Source organism: Amblyomma americanum, chromosome 10 (assembly GCF_052857255.1).
Source record: "Amblyomma americanum isolate KBUSLIRL-KWMA chromosome 10, ASM5285725v1, whole genome shotgun sequence".
NCBI classification, from domain to species: Eukaryota; Metazoa; Arthropoda; class Arachnida; order Ixodida; family Ixodidae; genus Amblyomma; species Amblyomma americanum.
The window spans coordinates 68,902,013-68,924,925 of NC_135506.1; the positions used below are offsets into that span (position 1 = coordinate 68,902,013).

A 22,913-nucleotide genomic window follows, 5' to 3' on the forward strand; every position below is an offset into this window, starting at 1 on the left:
CGTGTGCTGCGCGATGTCAGTGCACGTTAAAGATCCCCAGGTGGTCGAAATTATTCCGGAGCCCTCCACTACGGCACTCCTTTCTTCTTTCACCCCCTCCTTTATCCCTTCCCTTACGGCGCGGTTCAGGTGTCCGGCGGTATATGAGACAGATACTGCGCTATTTCCTTCCCCACAAACCAATTATTATAATTATAATTATTATTATTATCCCTGGAATGCATTTCTCCGCTGAAAATAAAACACATCCCAAACTTCTCGCTCTTTTGTCCGGAGAGGAGAGATGACGGCAGTAGGCGTGTGCCTCACTGAACGGCTTGCCCCAACATGCGTCCGTTTGGTTTCACCTGGAGTACATGGTCACAGTACATGATCACAAATGACACGCCCGTGGGACACGTGATCACTTGGCTGTTGCTTCGTTGGCCTTTATTGAAGGAGGTGAAAAGAACAACCTTGTTTCTTACCATCCATCGCGGCGATGGAGAAACTGCGACATCTGATCGTCCCTTCCCCCAACCTTCTCTCCCAATCCATGAGATCGCCCGCTTCGACGACCACGTGATCCGGACCTCAGTGAATCGCACGACCACACAGAGTCTACCCGTATAACGTAGCTCATACATATGTGTGTCGTATATAACGAAGGACCTTATACATGGGTACGCCGGCGAACACGGCGGTTTTCTGTAGCCACATACTAATGGACGTCGGAGAAACTCCTCTGTGAGTATCACTGTAAGAGAAGAAAGATCGAACATTTCGTGAGCACTTTACGGAGCACAAGTCGAATGACATCCAGAAATGGTGTCTTTTTTGGATGAGCAAACCAAATATGCACATTTTAACAAACGAGATATGATGCCGGTCGGTGGCCTCGCATGCCCTACACTCTAAACAAAGGGAGTAAAACTGTCTTCTAGCGCGCACCCTTTTATAAAAACGTGTGCGCTAGAGGACACTTTACTGCCTCTTTACTCCCATATAGGTGTACTTTTGTTTAGAGTCTATAGCTGAGGCCGCTTGCCAATTGTTCCTGTGGGGTGCTGTGCTGCCGTGTCTTGCTCCAGTGTGGGGATATATCCCGCCTTCTGATCGGGGCCTCGCGTCGTGTGTGCAGGAAGATGACCGCATGATGGACCATGAAGCAGAACTCGAGGCAGCTATCAACCTCTCGACGGGCCAGACGACGGCTGCCGTGCGTGCGTCCAGCGCCACCCCAACCACCAACGGCGTACCCCACGAGGACGTCGCCGACATCACCGCTCAGGTCTGTCTGTCCCCAGTCCTCCTGTCCACTTCTCGCGGGTTCGACTCCCGAAGGGCTGTACTGCGTGCACCTAGCTCTCGGCGGGAGTTTTGGGAACACGTGTATCTGGTGAGGAAAAAAAAAGTGGCAGGGTTTTAACGTAGTTAAACCGAGTAGACGTGCTTGAAAGGTGCGAAAGAAAGCGGCCTTGAGGATTCCAAGGTCACCATCAAGGTCACCCTCCTATTGGCTGCAGCTGGCTCGACGCTCCTCCAAACTGACCCGAGTTACACCGAGGCTTCAGTCAAGATTTTTGGTTGGAGCCGTGTTAAGTAGTGCTTTTGCACAAAAAAAAATTAATTTCGTCTATGTGTCGAGGCGTGACGTGAAATATATATGGATGCAAGAAAACACAGAGAAGTGCCCGTCACTTCGTGATTCCACGCTGAAAATGCTAAGAAACTGAGTTTTTTTTTTTTTGCGGCTTACGTGTTCCGAAAACTTCTCTGGCAGCGTGTACAGTCGGGAGCAAAAGCTTCCGAGACGCGTGAGCCGCGATCGAAGCCAGTGGCTCTGCTACTGGTCGCCGGCTCGACACCACAAATGTGGATGACGAAATTCGGACTCGCGTGCTGTAATGTGAACCCGACTTCGGCGGCTGCGTTTTTATGGAGGCGAAACGCTAAGGCGCCCGTGTGCTGTGCGATGTCAGTGCACGTTAAAGATCCCCAGGTGGTCGAAATTATTCCGGAGCCCTCCACTACGGCACCTCTTTCTTCCTTTCTTCTTTCGCTCCCTCCTTTATCCCTTCCCTTAGGGCGCGGTTCAGGTGTCCATCGGTATACGAGACAGATACTGCGCCATTTCCTTTCCCGCCAAAAAAAAAAACAATTATTGTTATTATTATTTACTGATCCGGAGTTCCCGGGTTCGAACCCGACCGCGGCTGCTGCGTTTTTATGGAGGCAAAACGCTAAGGCGCCCGTGTGCTTTGCGATGTCAGTGTGTGTTAAAGATCCCCAGATGGTCGAAATTATTCCGGAGCTCTCCACTACGGCACCTCTTTCTTCTGTCGTTCCCTCCTTTATCCCTTCCCTTACGGCGCGATTCAGGTGTCCAACGATATATAAGACAGATGCTGCGCCATTTCCTTTCCCGCCAAAAAAAAAAAAACAATTATTGTTATTATTATTTACTGATCCGGAGTTCCCGGGTTCGAACCCGACCGCGGCGGCTGCGTTTTTATGGAGGCGAAACGCTAAGGCGCCCGTGTGCTGTGCGATGTCAGTGCACGTTAAAGATCCCCAGGTGGTCGAAATTATTCCGTAGCCCTCCACTACGGCACCTATTCCTTTCTTCTTTCGCTCCCTCCTTTATCCCCTCCCTTACTGCGTGGTTCAGGTGTCCATCGATATATGAGACAGATACTGCGCCATTTCGTTTCCCCCAAAACCAATTATTATTATTACTGTAATGTGTAGTTGTATGGCGAGGTTATCGCTAGAAAAAAAATTGCACTTAACAGTATGCGTGCGGTTTATTTATTGATTCATTAATTTGTTAATTTATCATAATCTGAAGCCTCGAAGGCGGTACAGAAACGCGTGGAATAATATTCCTCGGTAATAGAGTAAAACAATGGAATTAAGAGGTATTTTTGGATGGTGGTCTTGAAGTTAGCGGCGCTTGTAACGGGAATTGAGGAGGCAGGAAGCTGCTTCCATTCGAAGGTAGTTCTTGGGATGAAAAGACTAGCAATTCCGCCAGCGCGACAATATGACTGGCGATGTGCCTCCATTACTTCGTTCCAAACAAACAAGCAAACAAAAAGCGCCTGGCGTCATAATCTACCTCACTTCTCCGCGAGACCTTCAAGAGGAGGAAGTCTCCTTTTCCGGTAATTGCAAAGCGCGACGCAACTCCGGGCAGTAGGTCTCTGCATTCTTAAAACACAAAAAAGAGAGATAAATAATAATCGCGATAATGAAGGCAGGAGACGTGGAGAGAACACGCGTTCAGAGGTGATAGAAGCAATGATGAGCCGCTCATTAACGCCTATGCTTTGGAGCGCAACTCGGTCTAGGCGACGTGAGGCGTGCGAAGCTGGAGAGGCCTACCACGTGGAACGAAACGGTGCCGTCTCCGTTAATTTTCTCTCTTTTTTTTTACTGACACGACGACGAGCACGTAAGTTCCCTCACTCAGCGAGCGAAAGCGCGCCGCGCTCTTCCGCTTAGCGCTCCTAGCGCGGCGCGGCAACGGCTTAGCGAGCGACGCTGTTACTACGCGGAGGTGCATCACAGGGGATGCGTCACTACGGCCGCTCTGACAGAGCGCGATGCCGGCACAGGACCAGAAGAGCGGCCTCTCTCTCTCTCATACACTCTCTCCATCCCTTTGCGTTGTCTGACGTAGCGGCCGCCGTCTTTTCCGCGCCAGCCAGCTGAGTGCGAAGCGAGTCAAGCCGACGCACCTCCGGACGGAGGGAACGCGGCTGGCTAGCCTTGGATTCCGCGACGACGCGAGCGTGTGGGCCAAGGTCGACTGTGAAGAACACCGCGCGCTGCCGGCTTGCCTGCCGGACTTTCCCTCCCTCCTGCCTCCTCTCCGTTTTTTTCTTGCCCGCTACTCTCTCTCTCTGGAAGCAGGGGCTTCCCTCGGGCGTTCGTCCTCTCTCGCTCATCCTCTTTTCTCGGTGGAGCGCTCGTCGCGTTGTAAAATCTCGCAGGTACAGTTTCGATGCGCGCTTCGCCCGACTGTCAGAGGCTGCCAGAGGAAGAACGGGGAGAATAGCCTGTCCCCCGGTATATACCCGAACGGCCGTTGTTACTTACTATCCAGTCTCGCTAAATCTTGCCACTTGTTCCAGCCCTATGTGTTTTACTAATAACTCGAGAAAGCTGTATTAGAGGTTTACGGTCTGTTTCACGGTCCTCTAACGAGCCTTGGCGCAATGTCACGCCGCTTGGCAGCATACCACCACTTAGCAACACGGGACTTCGCACCGCATTATATTCTACAGTACAATATACCACCCCATAGCGTCTTAGTATATAGCTTCGCACTGATAGAAAAAAAAAACTAGCGTAACGCGCCGGAGCTACCGGGGTCTCTATCGGCGGCGAACATTCGCAGCTTTCGCAAGTCTCCAGTGACGAAATAGCGCCGTCTACGACGTGTGTGTGTGTGTGTGTTCTTGTCGCTTCCTTATCCGCCTTGTCGCATGCGCACACTTTCAAACGCGCAGATTCGCGGACATCCTGGGAAAATAAAGAATAAAAATTAAAAAAACGGCGCGCTGCCGTCCGGTCACCCGTTCTGCCGCGTGTTACGCTTCAACACTCTGCTTGTTCCCCTGCCCCTTTAAAACCAGGCATTACTGCCTTCCCTCCCCCTTCCTCCTATCCTTACCGAATAATTCCTTTTTCCTCGGGCCTACTGCTAATCAGCTCACTTTTCCGCCTCTTGTTTTCCTGTGTGTGCGAGCCGCTGTCGCGATTGCAACTGTCTGACTTGACCCCCCCCCACCCCCCGCCTTTTTCCACTGCTGACACCCGCACGCGCGCGTTCGGCGTCCTGTTTTGTGCGTTGTTTACGGAGCCCCTGTCGGGCCGGAAATAGGGCAGGAAATGAGATAATAACAGCCGCCAACCTCCTCCGTCCTCTGTCTCCCCCCTTTCACTCTTTCTTCTACAATACGTCCTCAGCGCAGGCCTCCTCCTCAGCCCTCCTTTACTGCAATGTACTACAATACAGCTCGCATGCATGCAGCGAGCGGGCTGTAGTTTACGGCGATGCTTGACGAGCTCGTGGACTCCGATTGGTTTGACGAACGTCAGCCGCTGCGTCCTCGTTTCATTCAAGCTCCGCCCCTTGTTGTGTTTAGAGCGTCCGCCACAGATGCACGCAGGTAGGGCGCAGCTGGATAGGCTTAACAATAACACAAAAAGGTTACGGTGCATTTGGGCTCACTGCACTCGCAGTTTCAGTGTGATGCCTTGGGCCTGCGCCTGCTGCCTACTGTTCAGCGTAAGCCACGACTCCTTGCCAGCGGCTTTCTTGCATATTCTTCCACCCTGCCTGACTCATTCCTTTCTTATCTTTGTTTCAGCCCTAGTAGACGCATGTCCAAGTATCACCGGGGGCTCTTGGTGTTTGAAATTTCTCGTCTGAAATTTCCACGGCTATAGTCTTAACCTTCTAAGACCAAACGTATCTCCGAGAAGACAATGGCAGAACCAACGAATGCAGCTGGCGCAGCGTTTGACGCAAACATTTCTCAGGGTAGCTTAATGGACGCGCAGACGAGGATTCGTTCAGAGAAACCTGGGAGTGCTGCTTGCATTCTAAGGCTTTTAAATGCGTGCTGTACCCACGATATCAATAGCGACATTAGTTTATCTTATCGTTCCGGTGGTTGCCTGACCCGGTGATCGCAGCCCCAATCCGCTGCGTCCGTTGTTCATGTTCCTCAATTGTTCCCGCTCTTTTTATGCTCAAAGCCACGCTTGTTGCCGAGGCGTTTACGCCTGGCAAGCATTGCTCTGTATCTAATGTACTGGCTGACTTCGCACTTCAGAGAACCCCCAGGCGGTTGAAATCGATTCGGAGCCCTCCTTTACGGCAACTCTGATGGCCAAGTCTTGCCTTCGTGCGTAGAAAGTCAATCAATCAATCAATCAATCAATCAATCAATCAATCAATCAATCAATCAATTATTGTGTTCATTGGCGCCTGCTACTGATTTTCATTCGTGGTGCACATCACAGCGCCTTCGAAAGGGCACTCCGTGCAGTTACGCACACTGACGCTTTTAGACTTAGAAAGACGCGAACTTCACCCTGCATTTCAACGCGCGTGAGCGTCAGTCCGGTTCTCTGGGAGTGAATGCGACACTCTACTCCTATGCGGGAGTAAAAAAGGGAGTAAGCTCTGTTCTAACCACTTTCTTTTTTTATAAAAGGGAATGCGTTGGAGGACAGGTTACTCCCTTTTTACTCCTTTCCGTTTAAAGAGTAGTAGCCTTTGTCTAACCGTCTTTGCGCTACTCTATTTCGTCTCTCGCGTCTCTGCCGCGTTGGAATAAATCCCTACCGCCTCGCTAACATGCATCATTATCTTTCCGAGACTGTACGGTCATGGACATCGGTTTAAGGTGAGACGTATAGTCGAAAGGGCTCGCTTGAGAGTACAGAAAAAAAATTATAATTCGGCCGGCTGTGAACGTTCGGACTGCAAGATAATAGAGAAAAAGGTCTGCCGCTAGCGGCGGCGAACGAATGGCTAGCCTTCTTGGCAGCGTTCCTTCCATGAGCGCCTTTGCTTGTTTGTTCTATTTCCTCGGCCCGGACTTCACTCTCTTTTTTTTCTCTCTCTTTTGTTTCCCCGTGCCATTCTCTCACCCCAGTAGTCCGTCTGTCGCTAGGCGCCCCTCCTCCCCCACCGCTCTCTCTCTCTCTCCTTCAATTCACTCCCGCATGTCGCACAGCCGAACGTTATGCCACGCGTTTGTTCGCTGAGAGCATGCAACTGTTGCATCGCGCAATTCATAACCAGTTTCTCTAAAAGACGAGAAGAGGCCTGCTCAGCCGGTGCCAGACCGGATTTCTCTGCTCCGTTATCTGTCCTGCCAATTCTCTATTTTCCCCGTTCTGCTTCTTTTTTTTTTTTCGCTTCTTAACTCGCTCTATCTGTCCAGCCGCCTTGTGCCTTTTATGCCACGTTGTCGGCTGCCCATAAAACAAGCAAGAAAAACAAACTAACAAAGCGCCCATTCTTGCTTCTAGGAACCGAATTAACATCGTCTCGCCTCCTTATCGCCTATCCTTATAGCCTAGCCCTATACAGCCCCCCCCCCCCCCCCCCCCCCCCTCCGTCGCCACTCCAATCTTCATGGTCACGAGAGTGGCTGGAACAGACGTTTCGCAAGGAGAGCAAACAAAAGAATTGACGAATGGAAAAGAAAAAAGAAAAGCGGATAGGGCAGAAAGATGCGTCCGTATGCGTCCTAACAAAGTTGCTGTCTCAACCACCCGCTTTTGTCATTTCTTTTTCCCCCTGCGTTCTTTGTTTCTTGTCGGCACGTATTAAAAACCGGAACCGTGCTGACTTGGCACTGTGGACGTTCCGCCCTACGCACTAGCATGCGAGAGCATACGGACAGCTTGGCGAGTGGTGATTTTTATTTACTTGGCGTCTTTCTCGCTTCCGTGGCAGCTTATTCCATAGGAGTGCCCTGCCTGGCTTTCGGAGAAGCCGACTACAGACAAGAAGTTATAAAGTGGCCCGCTCTTTGAGGCAATACAACCACGCAGAAATATATGCATGTATTCGGCTGGAAACGTCAGCCTAGGCACTGACTATGTATAGAGGCCTGACCTACGATGCCGCGCTTTGAATTTAACATTAGGACGGACGTTTGGCGCAGATCCTTGCCGGATTTGCCTGTGCGGGATGACGCAATTTTAAGGTTTTTCCCCTACACATTCCGTGCCTCGCTTTCTTTCTTTTTAACTCGACCGTTAGCAGGTAGAGTTTTTAGCTCGCGGCGCCTCCTCTCAAAGCCACGTTTATGCATACAGACCGCGTTCTTTGTTGCAATCCGCTGGGTGCGCTTAACCAATAATCTCGTTCGCCGTGCTGGGGTGGTATATTGGGCTGCGAAATTCCAGACGGAACTTAACCAGTCTTTTCGAGAAACTGGTTTACGCCTTTTTAAGATTTTTTTTTTTTGCATTTCTCGGCCTAAGCGGCGTTTGCAGTATTCACCGCGTGGTTCCTAGAAAAGGTACCGCTTATAGAGCGGCTTAACTCGGCGGCGTTATCGCAGCGCTGTATATGATGCATGGTCTTTGCTAGCGGCGGCGCACCACGACCGATATGCTCACTTTGACTGCAGGCACTATTCAATTTGATCGCCAAGGTCTGGCAATTTTTTTCGTCGAGTTAGCTGCGCTTCGGCAAACTTTCCAAGCTCCTTAAAGTAATACGAAGACAATCTCAAGTTAGCCTGTACTTATAGATTACTGCTTCCTTAAGACAGACCACTTTGGCTCAAGCCGAGGCTCTTATAGACTAGAAAAGGTGCGATGACGTCGTCGCCTTTTTTTTTGTTTAGAACTCTCTGAGGCTAGACGACACTATCGTCTACTTTTAATCAGCGATCACGTGGTCCATAATAGTTTCGACGTCATCGTCACTGGCTTGTATCGATTGGCGGGAAAAAAAAGATTCCATTTTCAGTTCCAAGGTCAGCAGTCGCAAAACGCGAAACAGGCGATTTTAACGTATGCGTAGAAGTGTTATGTAGCTGCCTTAAGTGTTCATTTAGGAACGCACCCAACTGCTCAGAATGAATCGGTCTTAGATATTCAAAGGGGTGGGCCAATCAACCTGGCTATATATATATATATATATATATATATATATAATATATATATATATATATATATATATATATATATATATATATATATATATACAAAAGGCACGTGTGGGCAGAGTGGTAGCAAAAATTAAAACAAGGCGTGGCGCAATGTAATGTTGCTTAACTACGCGTAACGTAACGCATTTTGCCTGCTAACAATGGCGAGAATTAATGCAAGCCGAGAAAAAGCTTCTTCCGTCTCTCGCCCCACAGGCAACGCCACGTGGCTTGGACAATCGCCCGACTCAGTCGTGACGCGCGCATTTCTCCTTCCGGCAACAATAATTAAGGGCGTTTCACCAGTGTTAGCTCAGCAGCAGCTAATCTTCTGCCAACGACACGCCAGGTTATTTGCATTTCTACTTTTTTTTTTGTTTTAACCAGCCTGCAGAAGGATTTTTTTTTTTTTACCAGCCTGCAGAAGGTTAGTAATCGAACGTCACTTCAGGCAAACTTTCCCGCTTTTTGTGCAGTTGGCTCCGAAGTTTGCACCACGGAGACCACCAGATGTCGTCTCTTCGATGTGGAAAGAACAAAAATTCACTGAGAAAAGACAGGCCAGAAACAAAAGAACTGAAGGGGTTAGGAATTTTTTCGTTCGCCTCTACTGACAGCTTTCTCGTTGTGCGCTGAAGGCCCGTTGAAGCAAGGGACGAATTGCTCACTGGAACCTAATTCGTCTTGAATCTGTTGAAGCGTGAACTGAGAATTCTTCTTCTACGCCGAAGAGCAGTGACGCAGTCCAGTTCACTCTGGGAACTTCTTCTCGGGGTCGCACTCCGCTTAGCCATAGTTGGCTGCTTCATATATCTATTCTTATATACTTCCCCCTTGCCTCATACTCTCCTATATACATTCATGTATATAGAGGAAACGAAAGACGTTCCGAGCACCCCGCGCCTCTTTTTTCTGCATAAATTTAAAGTTTCAGTTCACGGAGGCCAATGCAGCGTTTGAAGCAGGTCAGACGTGCAATATTCAGCCGCCGTCAACACTGTCGTTTAGGAAGAAACTGATTAGAGTAGAAGTTCGTGCGGTGCAAAGCGATGACCTCTGAGTCTAGTTAGGAACAGAGCGGGTGCTTTCGGACAGGTATTCGTTGCTATCCTGCGCGCGTGGTTTTGAAGTAACGTGTCTTTAAAAACAAACATCCCTGCGGGAAAAAAAATCAAGTATTACGTGATACGGTAATTTCTGTTGTGTCTTCAAGGATTCAAGTCGATTTAGTCATATCTTAAGGAACATGTTCTTTTTTTTGCTTCCACAAATCAAGGCTAAATTTTGTGCGCAGGATTCAGCGTTTGAAGCCTCGCGTCATCTGTGAAAATTATCCCCGAGTAGAGGCATTCGCGTTTAATATTAGCCTCTTAGAATCGCTTGTACTGAATGACGGTCGGTTTTGAGCGCATATTAATATTTATCTTAGAACAGCCGTAATTTATTTACAGGTTCTCTAGTGCTACTTTATTTCTTTTTTTGGGATATTAAGAGATGAGTGTCGCGAACCCTGAGTCTCGAATACGGTGCGGTAAACTCATTGCAGCCTTCGGTAAACCCGCCGGAGTACGGTGTAAGCCATGGAGCCTGCTCTAAAACTGCCCCGCTCGGGCACTTTCTTACTTACACAGAATCGCACCTTCGTAGTCTTCGCCGACGTCTTAACCGTCGCGCAGAGCAGCCCGAAATTCGGTCACATTTCGGCTAAGATTCGCCCATATTTCGGTTCTCGAAACGCAGGCACGTGGAGTTTTGACAAACGAAATAAAAAGAACAGGAATGCTGTAAATCTTTTGAAGATCTACCGCGTTTTTTCTCCTTCCAGTTTGCGAGCGTCCGGGGGGAATAGTAGCGCGCGAACTGCGTCGTCTAGGTATTAGGTGTGTCGCCGAAGCGACCAGTGCTTTACCCTGCGGGCTGCAACCAATACACAGACACAGGACAGTCATTACGGGGACCACGCTACGAAATCAAACTCGCGTGCGTACGCGCGCTCACGCACGAGCGAATCGGACCGCGGTGCCGCCCACCTGGGCGAACCAGCGGATTTGGTATGCGTCTCGCGTACGCAGCCTGCGAGCGGCAGTCAGTCACAGGGGAAACAAGCGCGCACGTAACAAATCGAAAAGGCATAAAGCGCGCCAGGCGATGCCACTGGCGTGGTTCGGCGCCCGCGGGCGAATATACAGGGCGAGCGCCTCATGCGTGCGATGATGATCGGTCGTGCCGTTGTCCGGCCGCCTTGTATACAAGGGGCGTTGTTCGGTCTGTCGGACACGCACGATTCGTGCTCGTCTCGTCCTCTTCACCTCGTCTCTCTCTCTCTCACCTATTTCCCGTGGTATTTGCCACTCCGGGCAGCTAACTCCACTGCCAACACAGGGCTGCACACCCCCTCCTCACCCCTGACTCAATCCTCGGTAGGCTTGACGTTGTGTAGTGGCCGCGCCCCTGTTCACTTCGCGACTCACGGTAAGTAAGGAGGGCGAGGGGGGGGTCAAGCGTTCGAGGTTTCGAACCTCGAAACCTCGGCGTGTGTGTCGGTCAGCTAGCCTCCCCCCTCCCCCCCCCCCCCTCCCCCCCCCCCCCCCCACTACGCACGTAGAGAAAAGCTACCCGTGGCGCGACGTCAGAATACGAAATTTTGTTTTGGGGCCTGCCTTGTGCCTACCTGCCCGATGAAAACGAAACTTTACCTTTTTTCCCGCTTTTTTTTCCTTTTTTGCTGTCTCCGCGGGTCATTTGTACTTGGCCGCTTGTTTTATTTGTTTGCGGCGCTGTATTCGTGCTCGTCACCCTTGGTCGTTCATACACAGCGCTATGACCACCGCCACCACACACCATTGCTCATTCTTCTGGGACAGGATCATTGCGTCTCTGATTTATATGCACCCCGTCGCCGGGCGTTGGTTTGTGCCGCACAAAGCGACGGGAAACGGGGTTGGCTCGGGATCTGCTGCCGTCTAATTTGTCTCACCTGCCTCGCTTGTGTTCCGGGGAAATAAATAGAAGAGCTGCTGCTGCCCTCTCTTTTTTTCCATCCCCACTGCATTTACCACAATACTATCCCGTTAAACGTTCTGAGTTGTTTCCACGAAGTACCAGGTGTCTTGCATTAGAGCGTTCCTTTGCTAGCGTTACTATTACGTCTTTTTTTTTTTTACGACGAGGCACTCCACTCTGCTTTTTTTTTACCCTCAGGCGTGCAACGCTTCCCAAAAACATCTCGCAAGTACCCGCACCTTCTTTGATTGGATGTTACCATTCATTCCGAATGCGTCATCTAGTCTATGGTCTTGCCTTGACAAAATGTGGTGTTAAGGAGTCTTTCCAATGTTTTAGTGGAGCTAGTCGTTCCGCTTAGCTCAATTGGCAGAGCGTTCTCGGGTTCGAATCCCGGACCAGTATCATTTTTCTTCAACTACGAAGTTTCTGTGGAAGCGGTACAGGTTTCCTTTGTATTCGTATGGCTGCGCTTTGGTGGATGCTAATGAGTAATTACTCCCCTATAACGAAGTTTATGTGCGCCAAGATGCTTGTTCTACTAAGATGTGCGCCCTACTTTCCCCTCAGTTCCACCTGGTAGCACGCTGTATTCTGTTTCTGGCACTGTCTCCTAAGCTTTCTCATTTACCTTTCTCTCCAGCCCTCCACCTTAAGAGCTTGCCCTACCACTGACTGCCCGAAACTGGCTGACAAATTTTTGCGCAAGGTTTGGTCGATATGTATCGCATCGCTAAACACCGCCCAGCGCATCAGTTGCCTTACGCAACTCCCTCATCCTACGCGGTGCTTCCCCGTTGTCCTTTTCGCCTGTAAAGTTTGCTATGCCGCAAGCAAATCAGTACTGCAGAGAAACAACTTTTACAGGAAAATTTGCTTGTCTTTTTTTCTTTTTATTTTGCGGGGTCTGGGGGTCTGTGTGAACCGCCGTCGTACGTGGCATCGGTTGGAACAGCTAGCTCTCGCCTTCAACATGGCTGGATTTTCTCGCTTCCTTTCTGACCTGGTCTGTGAATCTGTGAATTGAGTCGGCTTTTCTCGTTCGCTAACACGTAACGCACCGCGTCTCACGCTGACACAATCAGCACGCCTCATGCAGGGCGCTGTGATGAGCCCCCTCCCCGGGACATACCCTTCTGGTGTGGCCGTTAGCTTAGTCTGCAACCAAAAACCGCCGACGTTCACCTCCGCTTCGATGAGATTGTGGCCCGAGGGGTACGCAGGACGTGTTCTCAAAAGCGGCTCGTCTTGTGCCTACGTGGAAAGCAATTACCTGCAATGAACCGCACAAACTTTCGCTTGCGACGTTCTGCGGCTGAGACGAAGACGTCAGCGCCGCCTTTTAATCCAGAGAGGGGCTTTCTCGTAGAGAGAAAGAGCAAAGGAGGTCAGTTGTGTTCGCAGCGAATATCACAGAAAGCTGCGTTGTCTACATCGATCCCCTGGTCATTAGCTACCAGTGCCGTACTTGCCCGCGAGGCTTCTGTGCCTCCTTAATTAACTGCTGATTGTTAATTTATTGCCGAGAAACTGCTACGCGCCTCCTCAGTCACTAGCTGCCCGTTTGTGATTTAGGAGTCGCAGGACAGTGATAATTAGATGGCATAGAAACAGTCAGTTTTTTCCGCCGTGTATTTAACTCAGATGATGACAAGTTGACAGAATGAGTTGCAGAGCGACTAATTAATTTGTTAATTGGCTAAACAAACTGTCGCCCTGTTCATCGATTTTAGTGGCTCGCCGAGACTGAATTCTCGCATCGCAAAGCAGTGGACGATTGAGACAGCGAAAAGAAAGGCAGAGGTGGCTGGACAGAGAAGTAACAGAACAGTACGGCGAGGCCTCCTTCGTTGTGCGTGGGTTTCGGGTTTGTTCAGCGCGCCGGTAGCCCCCCTTCTTCCCATAGTGGGGAAAGGGAGAGGGAGTCGACGCTGCAAACTGGGGAAAAGAAGAGACGTTCTTCCCCCCGGCCGCTTGAATGATGCATCGCGTTCGTCCATCGGGAGCATGCTGTTTGCACTGCCTAGGCATACTTATCGATTGCACGCGCGAGGCGCTTCTGCCCCCCCCCCCCCCCCCCCCCCACCCCCGCGCCTCGGAGGGACGTAGTGGACACGTGCGGCCCGGACGCTGGCCTCCTTCTCACAGGGTTATTGTATTTTCTGTTAGACCTCCCCCTCCCTTTTCCCGCTGCTTTGCTGTCGCACTTTCGCCCTGCCCTTTCTTTCCTTTCTACCTACCTACCCACCTACCTTTTTCTTTCCTCTTCATCTCTCTAACGTCGCGACTGTCCTCACTCCTCACCCTCGCTGGTTGCTGGGACGACTCTGTTTGTTCTCGTGTCGCTGCATCGCGCTTCCCGCCGTCTTGAATGTCTTTTTTTTATTTCTTTATTTGGAGGTGTTTATTCTGTCGTTCTCTCTTTCGGTTGCCGCGGCCTATGCAGAGCTGTCATCAGGCGGTGCAGTTAACTCGTTTTTTTTTTCCCTCCGTCGTTTTGGTAAGGGAACATTTTCGCTTCCTTTTCCCCGTTGCCGCTCTTCTTGGAGCTCGACAATTCACTGCTGCTAGGCAAGTGCGCCAAGTGTGGAGGTGTGGTCGGCACGCTATGTCCTTTTTTTTTTTCATAGGTGGGTGTTGTTTAAAATTACGCTGCGGGTAATGGATTTGTACTCGCCAGAGCCTGTGAGACACTGAAAGTTCTTCAAGGATTCCGCATTGATTTCAACAACAACGGATATTTTTTTTTTAATGTGCGCTGACATCGCAGAGCATGTGGGCGTCTTTTGCTGTTCACCTCCGTCGAAATGCCGCGCCCAGCTACATAGCAACCGGGCTGAGGTAAAAGCACGAGAAGCTCGTTGACGGTGCCGACTAGGTTTCGTCTGAGCTCCGTCGAAGTCTCGCGGCCGAAGAACCAGTCTGCCGCCTCGCCATGAGGTCATCAGTTAAAAGGAGACCGCAGTGCACTGGTCGAGCCCAGCAAATCGATCATTCGGCCTTTCGCGCCCCACCGAGGTTGTCTTCGAGCGGCGGCGTTAGGCGGAAAAAATGCTCAGAGCTGGACTTCGGACTTTTTGACTGGGAAGGCCTATGATAATGATGACGTCCATGGGCAGTTTGTGAATGCTTACAAGTGTATGGCTACCTTCGATGTGATTTTCTGCCAGTTAATGCTTAGTTCCCAATCTCGCTGCCACCTGTAGACTATAGCCTTTTCCTTCCTTCCTTCCTTCCTTCCTTCCTTCCTTCCTTCCTTCCTTCCTTCCTTCCTTCCTTCCTTCCTTCCTTCCTTCCTTCCTTCCTTCCTTTCTTTCTTTCTTTCTTTCTTTCTTTCTTTCTTCCTTCCTTCCTTCCTTCCTTCCTTATTTCCTTTCTTTCTTTTTTTACTTCTTTTTGGTGGGGACAGCCGAAAACAAAACAAAACGCAGACACAGAAAGGAACACATAGAACGTAGACAGCCTCGTCTACGTTCTGTGTGTTCCTTTCTGTGTCTGCGTTTTGGTTTTTTTCGGCTGTTCCCACCAAGAAGAATGAACCAACTAGCTCAGTTTTCTACTCTTTTAAATTTACTTCTTTCTTTCGTGTTCTTTATTTTTTCTCTTCCGTCATTCCTGCCGTTCAGTCTTTCTTCACTAAGTTTTTCTTCTTTTTTTCCTCGCTTAGCTCTCGGATTGATTTTCTCCTTTATTTTTTCTTCTTTCGTTCCTAATCTTGCTTTATTTTTCTTTATTTTTCCTTTCTTCTTTCTCGTCGCCTCGCTTAGACTCGCACATAAAGGGACACGTTGCTCGCGATTGGAATGTCCGCAGCTTGCGAAGCGGCTCACGACATAAGGTTTATGCTTTATGTATAGCCAAGTGGAACGGGCCCTCGGGTCACGATGCGATGTCAAATGGCTAATTAAACAGAGACTCACGCTTCTTGTGTCTCCGAAGCGAATTGCATTCCGTGAGAATTGCATACACTATCGTGCAACCGCCACCCGAAGAAAGCAATCTGTTGGCTTCAGGCCACGCGGAAGTATCCGCGCAGTATTTTTCGTTTAAGTATTTATTTCTTGTCTTTTAGCGACGCACCACTCGTGGCCGCCTCTGAAGAAAGTTAGCGCCTTGGTACTTCCACTCGCCCCTTGTGCGGTGGCTTTAGAAGTTAGTAGAAGACGCAAGCGTGTTCTTCCTAATCTTTTTTTTTTATGTCAGAAAGGAAAATGGAGAAAAGAATTTGGGCACTTTTCTATTGAATGCGAGTAACACAAGGCGAGAAATCAAACCGCATTGTTAGAAGGGAGGGGAGTACCGGTGGAAGAAAGGGAATAAAATGATAGGAAGGGATTCGTGAGAGGGGAAGGGGAGAAGAGGAGAACGCGAAAACCGCACGCCCGACAATCGGAGAGGGCAACTCGCTTCGGCGGTCGCATTTCGCGGCGCCATCAATAGAGGGCGCGCTCTCCGCCTACCCGTTTGCTAGCGCGCCCGAGTTTGAACAGCACGTGGTGCGGGCACGGTGCATTTCGGTGGTTTGCCCGTACTTTGCCGCGTCTCTCGTTCCTACCGTGTTGTGCGGGGGTGCATGCGTTGACTTTCCCGTCCTCTGAGTATTCGCTGTTCCTGCCTGATTTTGGGAATCGCCGTGTACGAAGGAAAACTGTCGGTGAACTTCTGTTCATCCGACGAAAGGCGAAAGCTTTTCGCTGAGATGCTCGAACGGACAATCTCTGTGGTCGTGCTTATGCCTTGTGGATAGCACCTTGTTGTCTTCGTGGACACCGCGCGAGAGGAGGTGGCGAGGTTGTCGCCGCTTTCGGAGGAGCTGCACCAAGTCTACTTAGAAGACAGACGGCGAGTATTGAACGGCGAATCTACAAGACGGCTACTTTCAAGATATATTTTGAAGACTATCAGGATAGTCCTGAGTCATTTTTTTATGGCGGCTACCACAGCTACCCGACTGAGCTGCTAGATTCGGAAGCCGTTCTTTGGAGGATCACCGACTTCAAGACAATATGCGTTCCCTTCAGCGCGCATTCGTCACTGCCAGAAAATGAGGCCTTTTACAAAGGAGTGCCCCGCTTTATTTCGTGCTTCGGCTACATTAGTAAGATGTGCGTACTTATGGGCACTCATGAGGGTGTCACCACTTTGCGTCGCGGAAATTGGTGCCGAAAACTGTCCGCACTGCAGCCAAACCTTAAAGAAACAAGACGGAGCACGATTGCGAACGGACGCTGCACGTTCGGAAAACTGGCGTGTCGGAAATCGTCCTGAATTCTGAAGTGCCATCTTGGCGGTTCACGTAAGTTGTCAGCGTTTTCTGTTTCTTAATTCAAGGAGCAGTGCGTCCAGCTCTGTTGTTTACTCTTTTCAAGTTGCTATTTACCGCGCCGATGCGGGTTCCTGCGTTTAAGGTACAAGTATTGTACCCTTGCTTAGATCTGTTTTTTTTTTCCTAGTACCCCAGTGTGCCCTTCTCTGCGTCCAGTATTATTACGTCACGCCTTTTGCGGCACAGAACTCTCACGTTTATACCTTAAGATTCAATTCACTCAGTTGGTTTCGACGTTCAATTCGAATTGAATTTTATTGAATGCTTCAGTTGAGCAGGACTACCAGGCTCCCACTGAAGCCCATGTATTACAGCGATAGCTATATAACTAGGGTACAGTCCGCGCCACCTTTGTGTAGAGCGCCCTAGCAGTGCGTATTTGGTAACAAAAACTGAAATTAGAGAGTAGCCCCTAATTTCTGAACAAAACGCTCATGTCTGCTTTCTTTGCGGGTTTATTTGTCACTACTTCCGCACAAGTGTTGCCGCTGGATTTTAGGGTTCGAATCCGAGAACTCCGGATCGGTAGCCGAGCGCCCTAACCACTGAGCCACCGCGGAGGGTATGGATCGTTGGAACAGTGTATCTCATGTATTATTAGGAAATACCACCAACGAAATGTCCTCCTGTTTCTTCTGACGCAGAAAGCGCGGAGCTCTCAATTTTCATTCTTCCGTCTAGCCGTCACACCGCGACTCTTGCGTACGCGTGTCCGTAACAAAGGCGGCTCGGCTCTCCGCATCCTCTGCCGCGTTCTCGCGGACATATGCGGCTCAGACTCGGCCGCTGCCTCGCGTCTAAGCGAGGCTCAGCGTCGTGTGGTCGGCGAGGCGCAGCGCGCCCGCTACACGGAATGGGCGGCATGGCGCTCCACATGGTCCGCAACTAACCGGCGTAAACAGCGAGTCTCCTCGCGAGCGTCTCCTTCGGCTCAAGCCGTGTGCGACACACTCGCATCGTATGGAAATGCTGCGCCGAGCGCACTGCTCCCGTCTCCACTGACTCACTCACACGCGCGCACTGCCTGGCTTTCTCCGAACCTATTCATACTCTTCTGTAGCGGCGCGCGCTCTTGAAGGTGTTTTTTTTTTATTATTTTGGGCGCCATGCTTCACTCGTTTAAGCTTGGGATGTCACGCACGGCTTGCTGGCGATCTGTTGTGTGTTCGTGAGTGGTTCGGAAAACTGTGTGCGTGTTAAAGAAACCGACGCAGACGGTGTTGTTGTTCGCTTTCTGTGCCTTGCGATGGGTTTCGCATACTTGGACGACTGGCTGTTCCTCTCCCCCCCTTCCTTTCCTGCTCGCCCCATTCCCAACGTGTATGCGCTCCATTTCGAGTAGCTCCGCTTCGCGTTCTTATACGGTTTCCACGAAATGGGCGGAATAGGATTGTGTTTACGGGCATTCTTTTACTGGGAAACTGTGATGCCCACGTTTTGCTGCATAACGTCTGGCTTGAATGCTTCCTCTTTTTTTTCTTTGCTTTTAATGACCCCGTCGTTGGATTTATTATTTGCGATTTTTTGTTATTTTCATCTTCTGATTTCGGGCATTGTTCGGAGCGCGTCAGTACTTTTTGTTTTTTGCATTTGTGGGCACCTCATTGGTGTTGGCTTCAGAAAAACAACCAAACGGGCTGTCTTTCGTACCAGTTCGAACTTACGCCGCCACAGGCACACAGACAAAAAGAAATCATATCCTTCGAACTTTACTTTCACGTCGTTATCGAAAGTTGCCAGCGTGAAGCTTCGATTTCCGGGTCACTTTCGGATACTTCACGTCTAAGTATTAGTCCGCTACCACGCAGCACCAAGATCGCTGGTTGCTCAATCTCTATCGCGGTATCTATATCAGCCCTCGACTCAAGCACGACTTTTCTCTTCTTATGGAGTGTGCGTATAAAGTTCGGATGCGCTGTTCTGGTCGCGCAGACTCTAGTAACCTAACTTGGGAAGCGCAGTCGTAACAGCAGAGCAGAACTTTTCATTTAAATCTAGTATATCTACCTGACTACTCCGAAATGGTCTTTTCTCGCCGTCATTTATTTGCAGCACTGCAGCACAGAAAGAAGGCAGTACCGAAGAACCCGAGTTTTCAAGCACTCCGCAGAGGGGCAAAATTTTGGCTTGTAATCAAATGCTAGTCCTTGGCCTAATAAAACAAAATCGTCGTCGCAGAACTTTTTTCCTTTCTCAAAGGTCTTGCATACATATAAAAAGGAACAAGGAAAACAGGAAAGGGGGGGGGGGGGGGCAGAGGATGGCCGCTAAACGACCCTGATAAGTTTTTCGGAGGTCTGTCCGGCAGCGGCCAACTTGTTTGCTTTCCGTTTGCACTCGCCATTCCGACGAAGTTGCGAGGCCAGACTGTGGTATCGCCGCCAAGAAGAGGAGACCAGATGAAGAGCCAGCCTGGCGAATGAAATCGCGTTCCCTAAGCGGACGGGCGCCAGTTGTTCCAACCTCTCCGGTCTCACCCTGCAGACCGTCATCCACTGTGTCCCAGCTCGGCAGCTCCGTGCAAGTTTTTCCCAGTGGAAATCAAAACTCGTTTCAATAAGCAGCGCAGCCTCCCGTCCCGTTTGTCCCACCGTCCCCCGCGCAGCTCCCCATTTTTCCCGATTCGTTCGCCTTTGTTTCTGCTCTGTTCGGACGTCGCTTTGCACTCTCTAGCACCCCCCCCCCCCCCCCCCCTCCGTTTAGCGTTCTTCCCCGTGCAGTTTCCGTTTACCGCTTCAAGTTTTTCTTCTTTCAGTTTCACTTCATCGAAGTTTCTGTTTAATGGCTTAAAGGTGCTTTTGTGTGTGTGCCTTTTTCTAAAGCACCAACAGCCGCGAAAACAAAATACCTCGTCCCCGAGAAAAGCTAAGAAACACCAAACAACACTCAGCTCACAACCGAAGAGCGTGTGTGAGAAAAGCGCGCAAAAAAAAAAAAAACGTCTTCTGCCGGCGTTCTCGTTCTAACACTACTACCGACAAGGTGCTTGGTACGCCTGGCCTGGAACTACAAACTTCAACAAAATGACTTTCACTCGAAGGGCGGTTGCGGGAAAGGAGGCAGGAACGACTTGCTACAACGGACGGTCTTCCGGCCCAAATCCACCTTGCGGTCAAGTAGTTCGCGTTCCTGGCCCAGGGGGCGACTCCTTGGAGTCGCCGATGGCGATGTGGATGAGGATGACCATCCCATCGCGAGGAATCTGGAAACCAACAAATTAAAAAGGCAGACGGGAAAGCCTCGGGGGAAAAAGGAGGACCCGGGAAGTGCAGCTCTACCTCATTTCCTCATTTTGTACTGTATATTTCCGCCCCCCCCCCCCTCCTTTTTTTTTCCTTCGAGGAATGAGATGAAACTGCGGCCCACTGCCGGACCTCCCGGTTGTGGCCCCTGGGGGTCGATTTGCCATCGGCATCGACGTTCCCCGTACGTAACTACAAACAGACGTACTGAGTAGCTTGGTCGAGCTGAGCCGTGTAGAAGTGTAGCGCTTAGACAGCCTGCTGCTGTACGTCGAACGTCTGTGCGCTGTAGTCTTCCCTTAGCCCGCTGGCTGTCGCGGGACACATCGTATACAACAACGCGGCGCCTCTGACAGTGAAACTGTCCGCCCCCCCTCGCCAGAGGGAGCGCGGCACCGTTTTTCTCGCGTATTACACCGCGAAGGACAGTAAGGAAGCGTGTGCAATCGAATTGAAACAAGCACACGCGCTCGCACAGAAGATCCGAAAGTGGCCGCGGCAACTCATTTGGGTTTGCCAGCGGGTCGACCTAGATAAGTGGCTCCCTCTATCGCCCAGCAATGAACACCGTAATGGTGCGAGACGTCTTCAGGGGTTGGCAGCCTAAGTTTCTCCCGGAGCGAGTCAGGCCTTTGTCTCTATTTCTTTGTTTCGTTTTGTTGCCTGTTTTCGCGGCGCCGTCTCTCTGATGGCGGGGAAAAGTATTCGCTGGACGCTTACTATGTGTATACGACTCTCTCTACGCTATGGGTCGCTACTATATAGACAGGACTTGAGCTGGAGTTTGTGCTTTTTGGAGTCCCCCGTCTATCCCGCGGCCGGGGCGGAGTCGGGAGTCTCTCTCGAAGATGAAATATGGCCTGGAATGAGCGTCACTTTGCGCCCCGCGGTGACCTGCCCGGCGGCTCTGGATGGGTTTTGCTTCTTTTCGCGCCAACGGTGAGACCGTTTGTGACTGTGGCGATTGAAGGTTTATCCTGTCAATGTGGGAGGAGCTGAACTGGCTGTTCAATTCCCTATTGGCTATCGTTCGCTATCTCGACGCGATACAGTGGAAAGTTATCGAAGTGTACGCAATACGCGTGCAAATTTAGAATTTATTTTTCGGCTTTGTTCTTCGCAGCAGTCTAGTGCAAGCTGATTCCTTCCTTCATTCCCCCTCCCCGTCTTCCTTTCCTTCTCTCTTTCTCAATTCATTTTCCTTGTTTTCCCTATTTGCGCGAACACTTTTTTATTTATCATTGAAAAGGTCATAGGTGCCAAGTGCCATGATGAAGGCTTGGTCAGTTATCGTGGGTTGGCTACATATCAAAAGTTCACAGGCAACCCAACAATTAAGAGTAGCGTTTCCTGACGGGATGTTGAGCTTAAATACTTGGCACTCGCAGCAGACGAGCCGTACTGGTTCTCACAGTTTTCGAACAAATGTTGCGGCTTGTATAGCATGATCTCACAGGTGCAGGCATAGCCCGCACAAACACGCAATAAATGACAACAAGCCCACCAGTCACAAAAATGTAGCCAGAGGCACTTCAGACTGCTTACGTGTGGGAATGCGAAAGCATTGCTGTGGCCTGGGTGCATTGACATCCACCCACGTTCACACCATCCACACACGCATATGACACCAACAGGAACGCTGTACGACGAACGGTTGCGTCATAATTTTGGTAGGTACGAATGTTAATCATATATATATATATATATATATATATATATATATATATATATATATATATATATATATATATATATATATATATATATATGTGTGTGTGTGTGTGTGTGTGTGTGTGTGTGTGTGTGTGTGTACGAACGACATGCATATGATTCTCTGAAGTGGCGGTTCTATTTTGCTGTGTACGTCATACGGCCACTTGATGACGTCACCCTATTTTTCTTGCATCGCTGGGATTTCCTGTACCATCTTCGAGTACACAGACTAACACACACACACGCCGCCGGCTGTTCTCGTAATGGAGCTAGTAAGGCTTTCGCATTCAAAAATTGAAATTTTCGAAATTCGTTTTCGAATTGAAATTTTCGAAATCCGTGCCGAGGCGCGGTGCCCCCGCCGTTCGAGGTACCCCGAGCGTAACTGAGAGGCGCACGCACGCAGCTAAACCAGCGACCACGCAGTCGCGGTTACCACCGTACTCGCACATAATGTCGCGCGGCATTCGCGCGTCACGTCAGGAGCATCGCGGCTGACGACCACACGTGTGCGAGGCGTCTCACGCCATGCGACCTCCGAGCGAACCACGCAAGGCTGCTTCCTTTCGTGCGGCTCCGAACGCAGCGCCCTCTGTCCACAATGCGCTCTCCCCCTCTTCCTCGTCCCAGCCTTCCTCCGTGCAGGGCTGACGTGATGCGGTGTATTCCTGGCGCCGTCACGGTTTCTCCCGACCGCTGTTCTATAAGGTGCGTGTGGGTCCACCCGCGCCCGGTGTCGTCCCCGTGGGTCGACAGAAAAACGGGAGCCAAAATAACGCCTCGGCTAGCGCGCATTTGCTCACGGCTGTGGCTTGGAGACCCCGTGTCCTCGCGTGTACGCTGTGTGCGGGTGTTCGCGCGTCTGTGTCAGCCTGTATTTGTGTGCGTGTGTGTCCGCAGACCATTTTCTCTGCTTTCGCGGCTTTCGTTTCTCCCTCTACACGCTTACCTCCGACT

At 50.4% G+C, this 22,913-nt stretch overlaps 1 protein-coding gene across 1 annotated transcript in view; it reads left to right on the forward strand.

Moving 5' to 3' along the window:
- Window positions 1-22,913, forward strand: part of FoxP (forkhead box transcription factor P) — a 548,205-nt gene that overhangs the window by 469,524 nt on the left and 55,768 nt on the right. Inside the window, 1 exon segment of the mRNA XM_077639369.1 lies at window positions 1,121-1,270. Coding sequence (XP_077495495.1) covers window positions 1,133-1,270 — 138 coding nt within the window. The 5' untranslated portion in view covers window positions 1,121-1,132.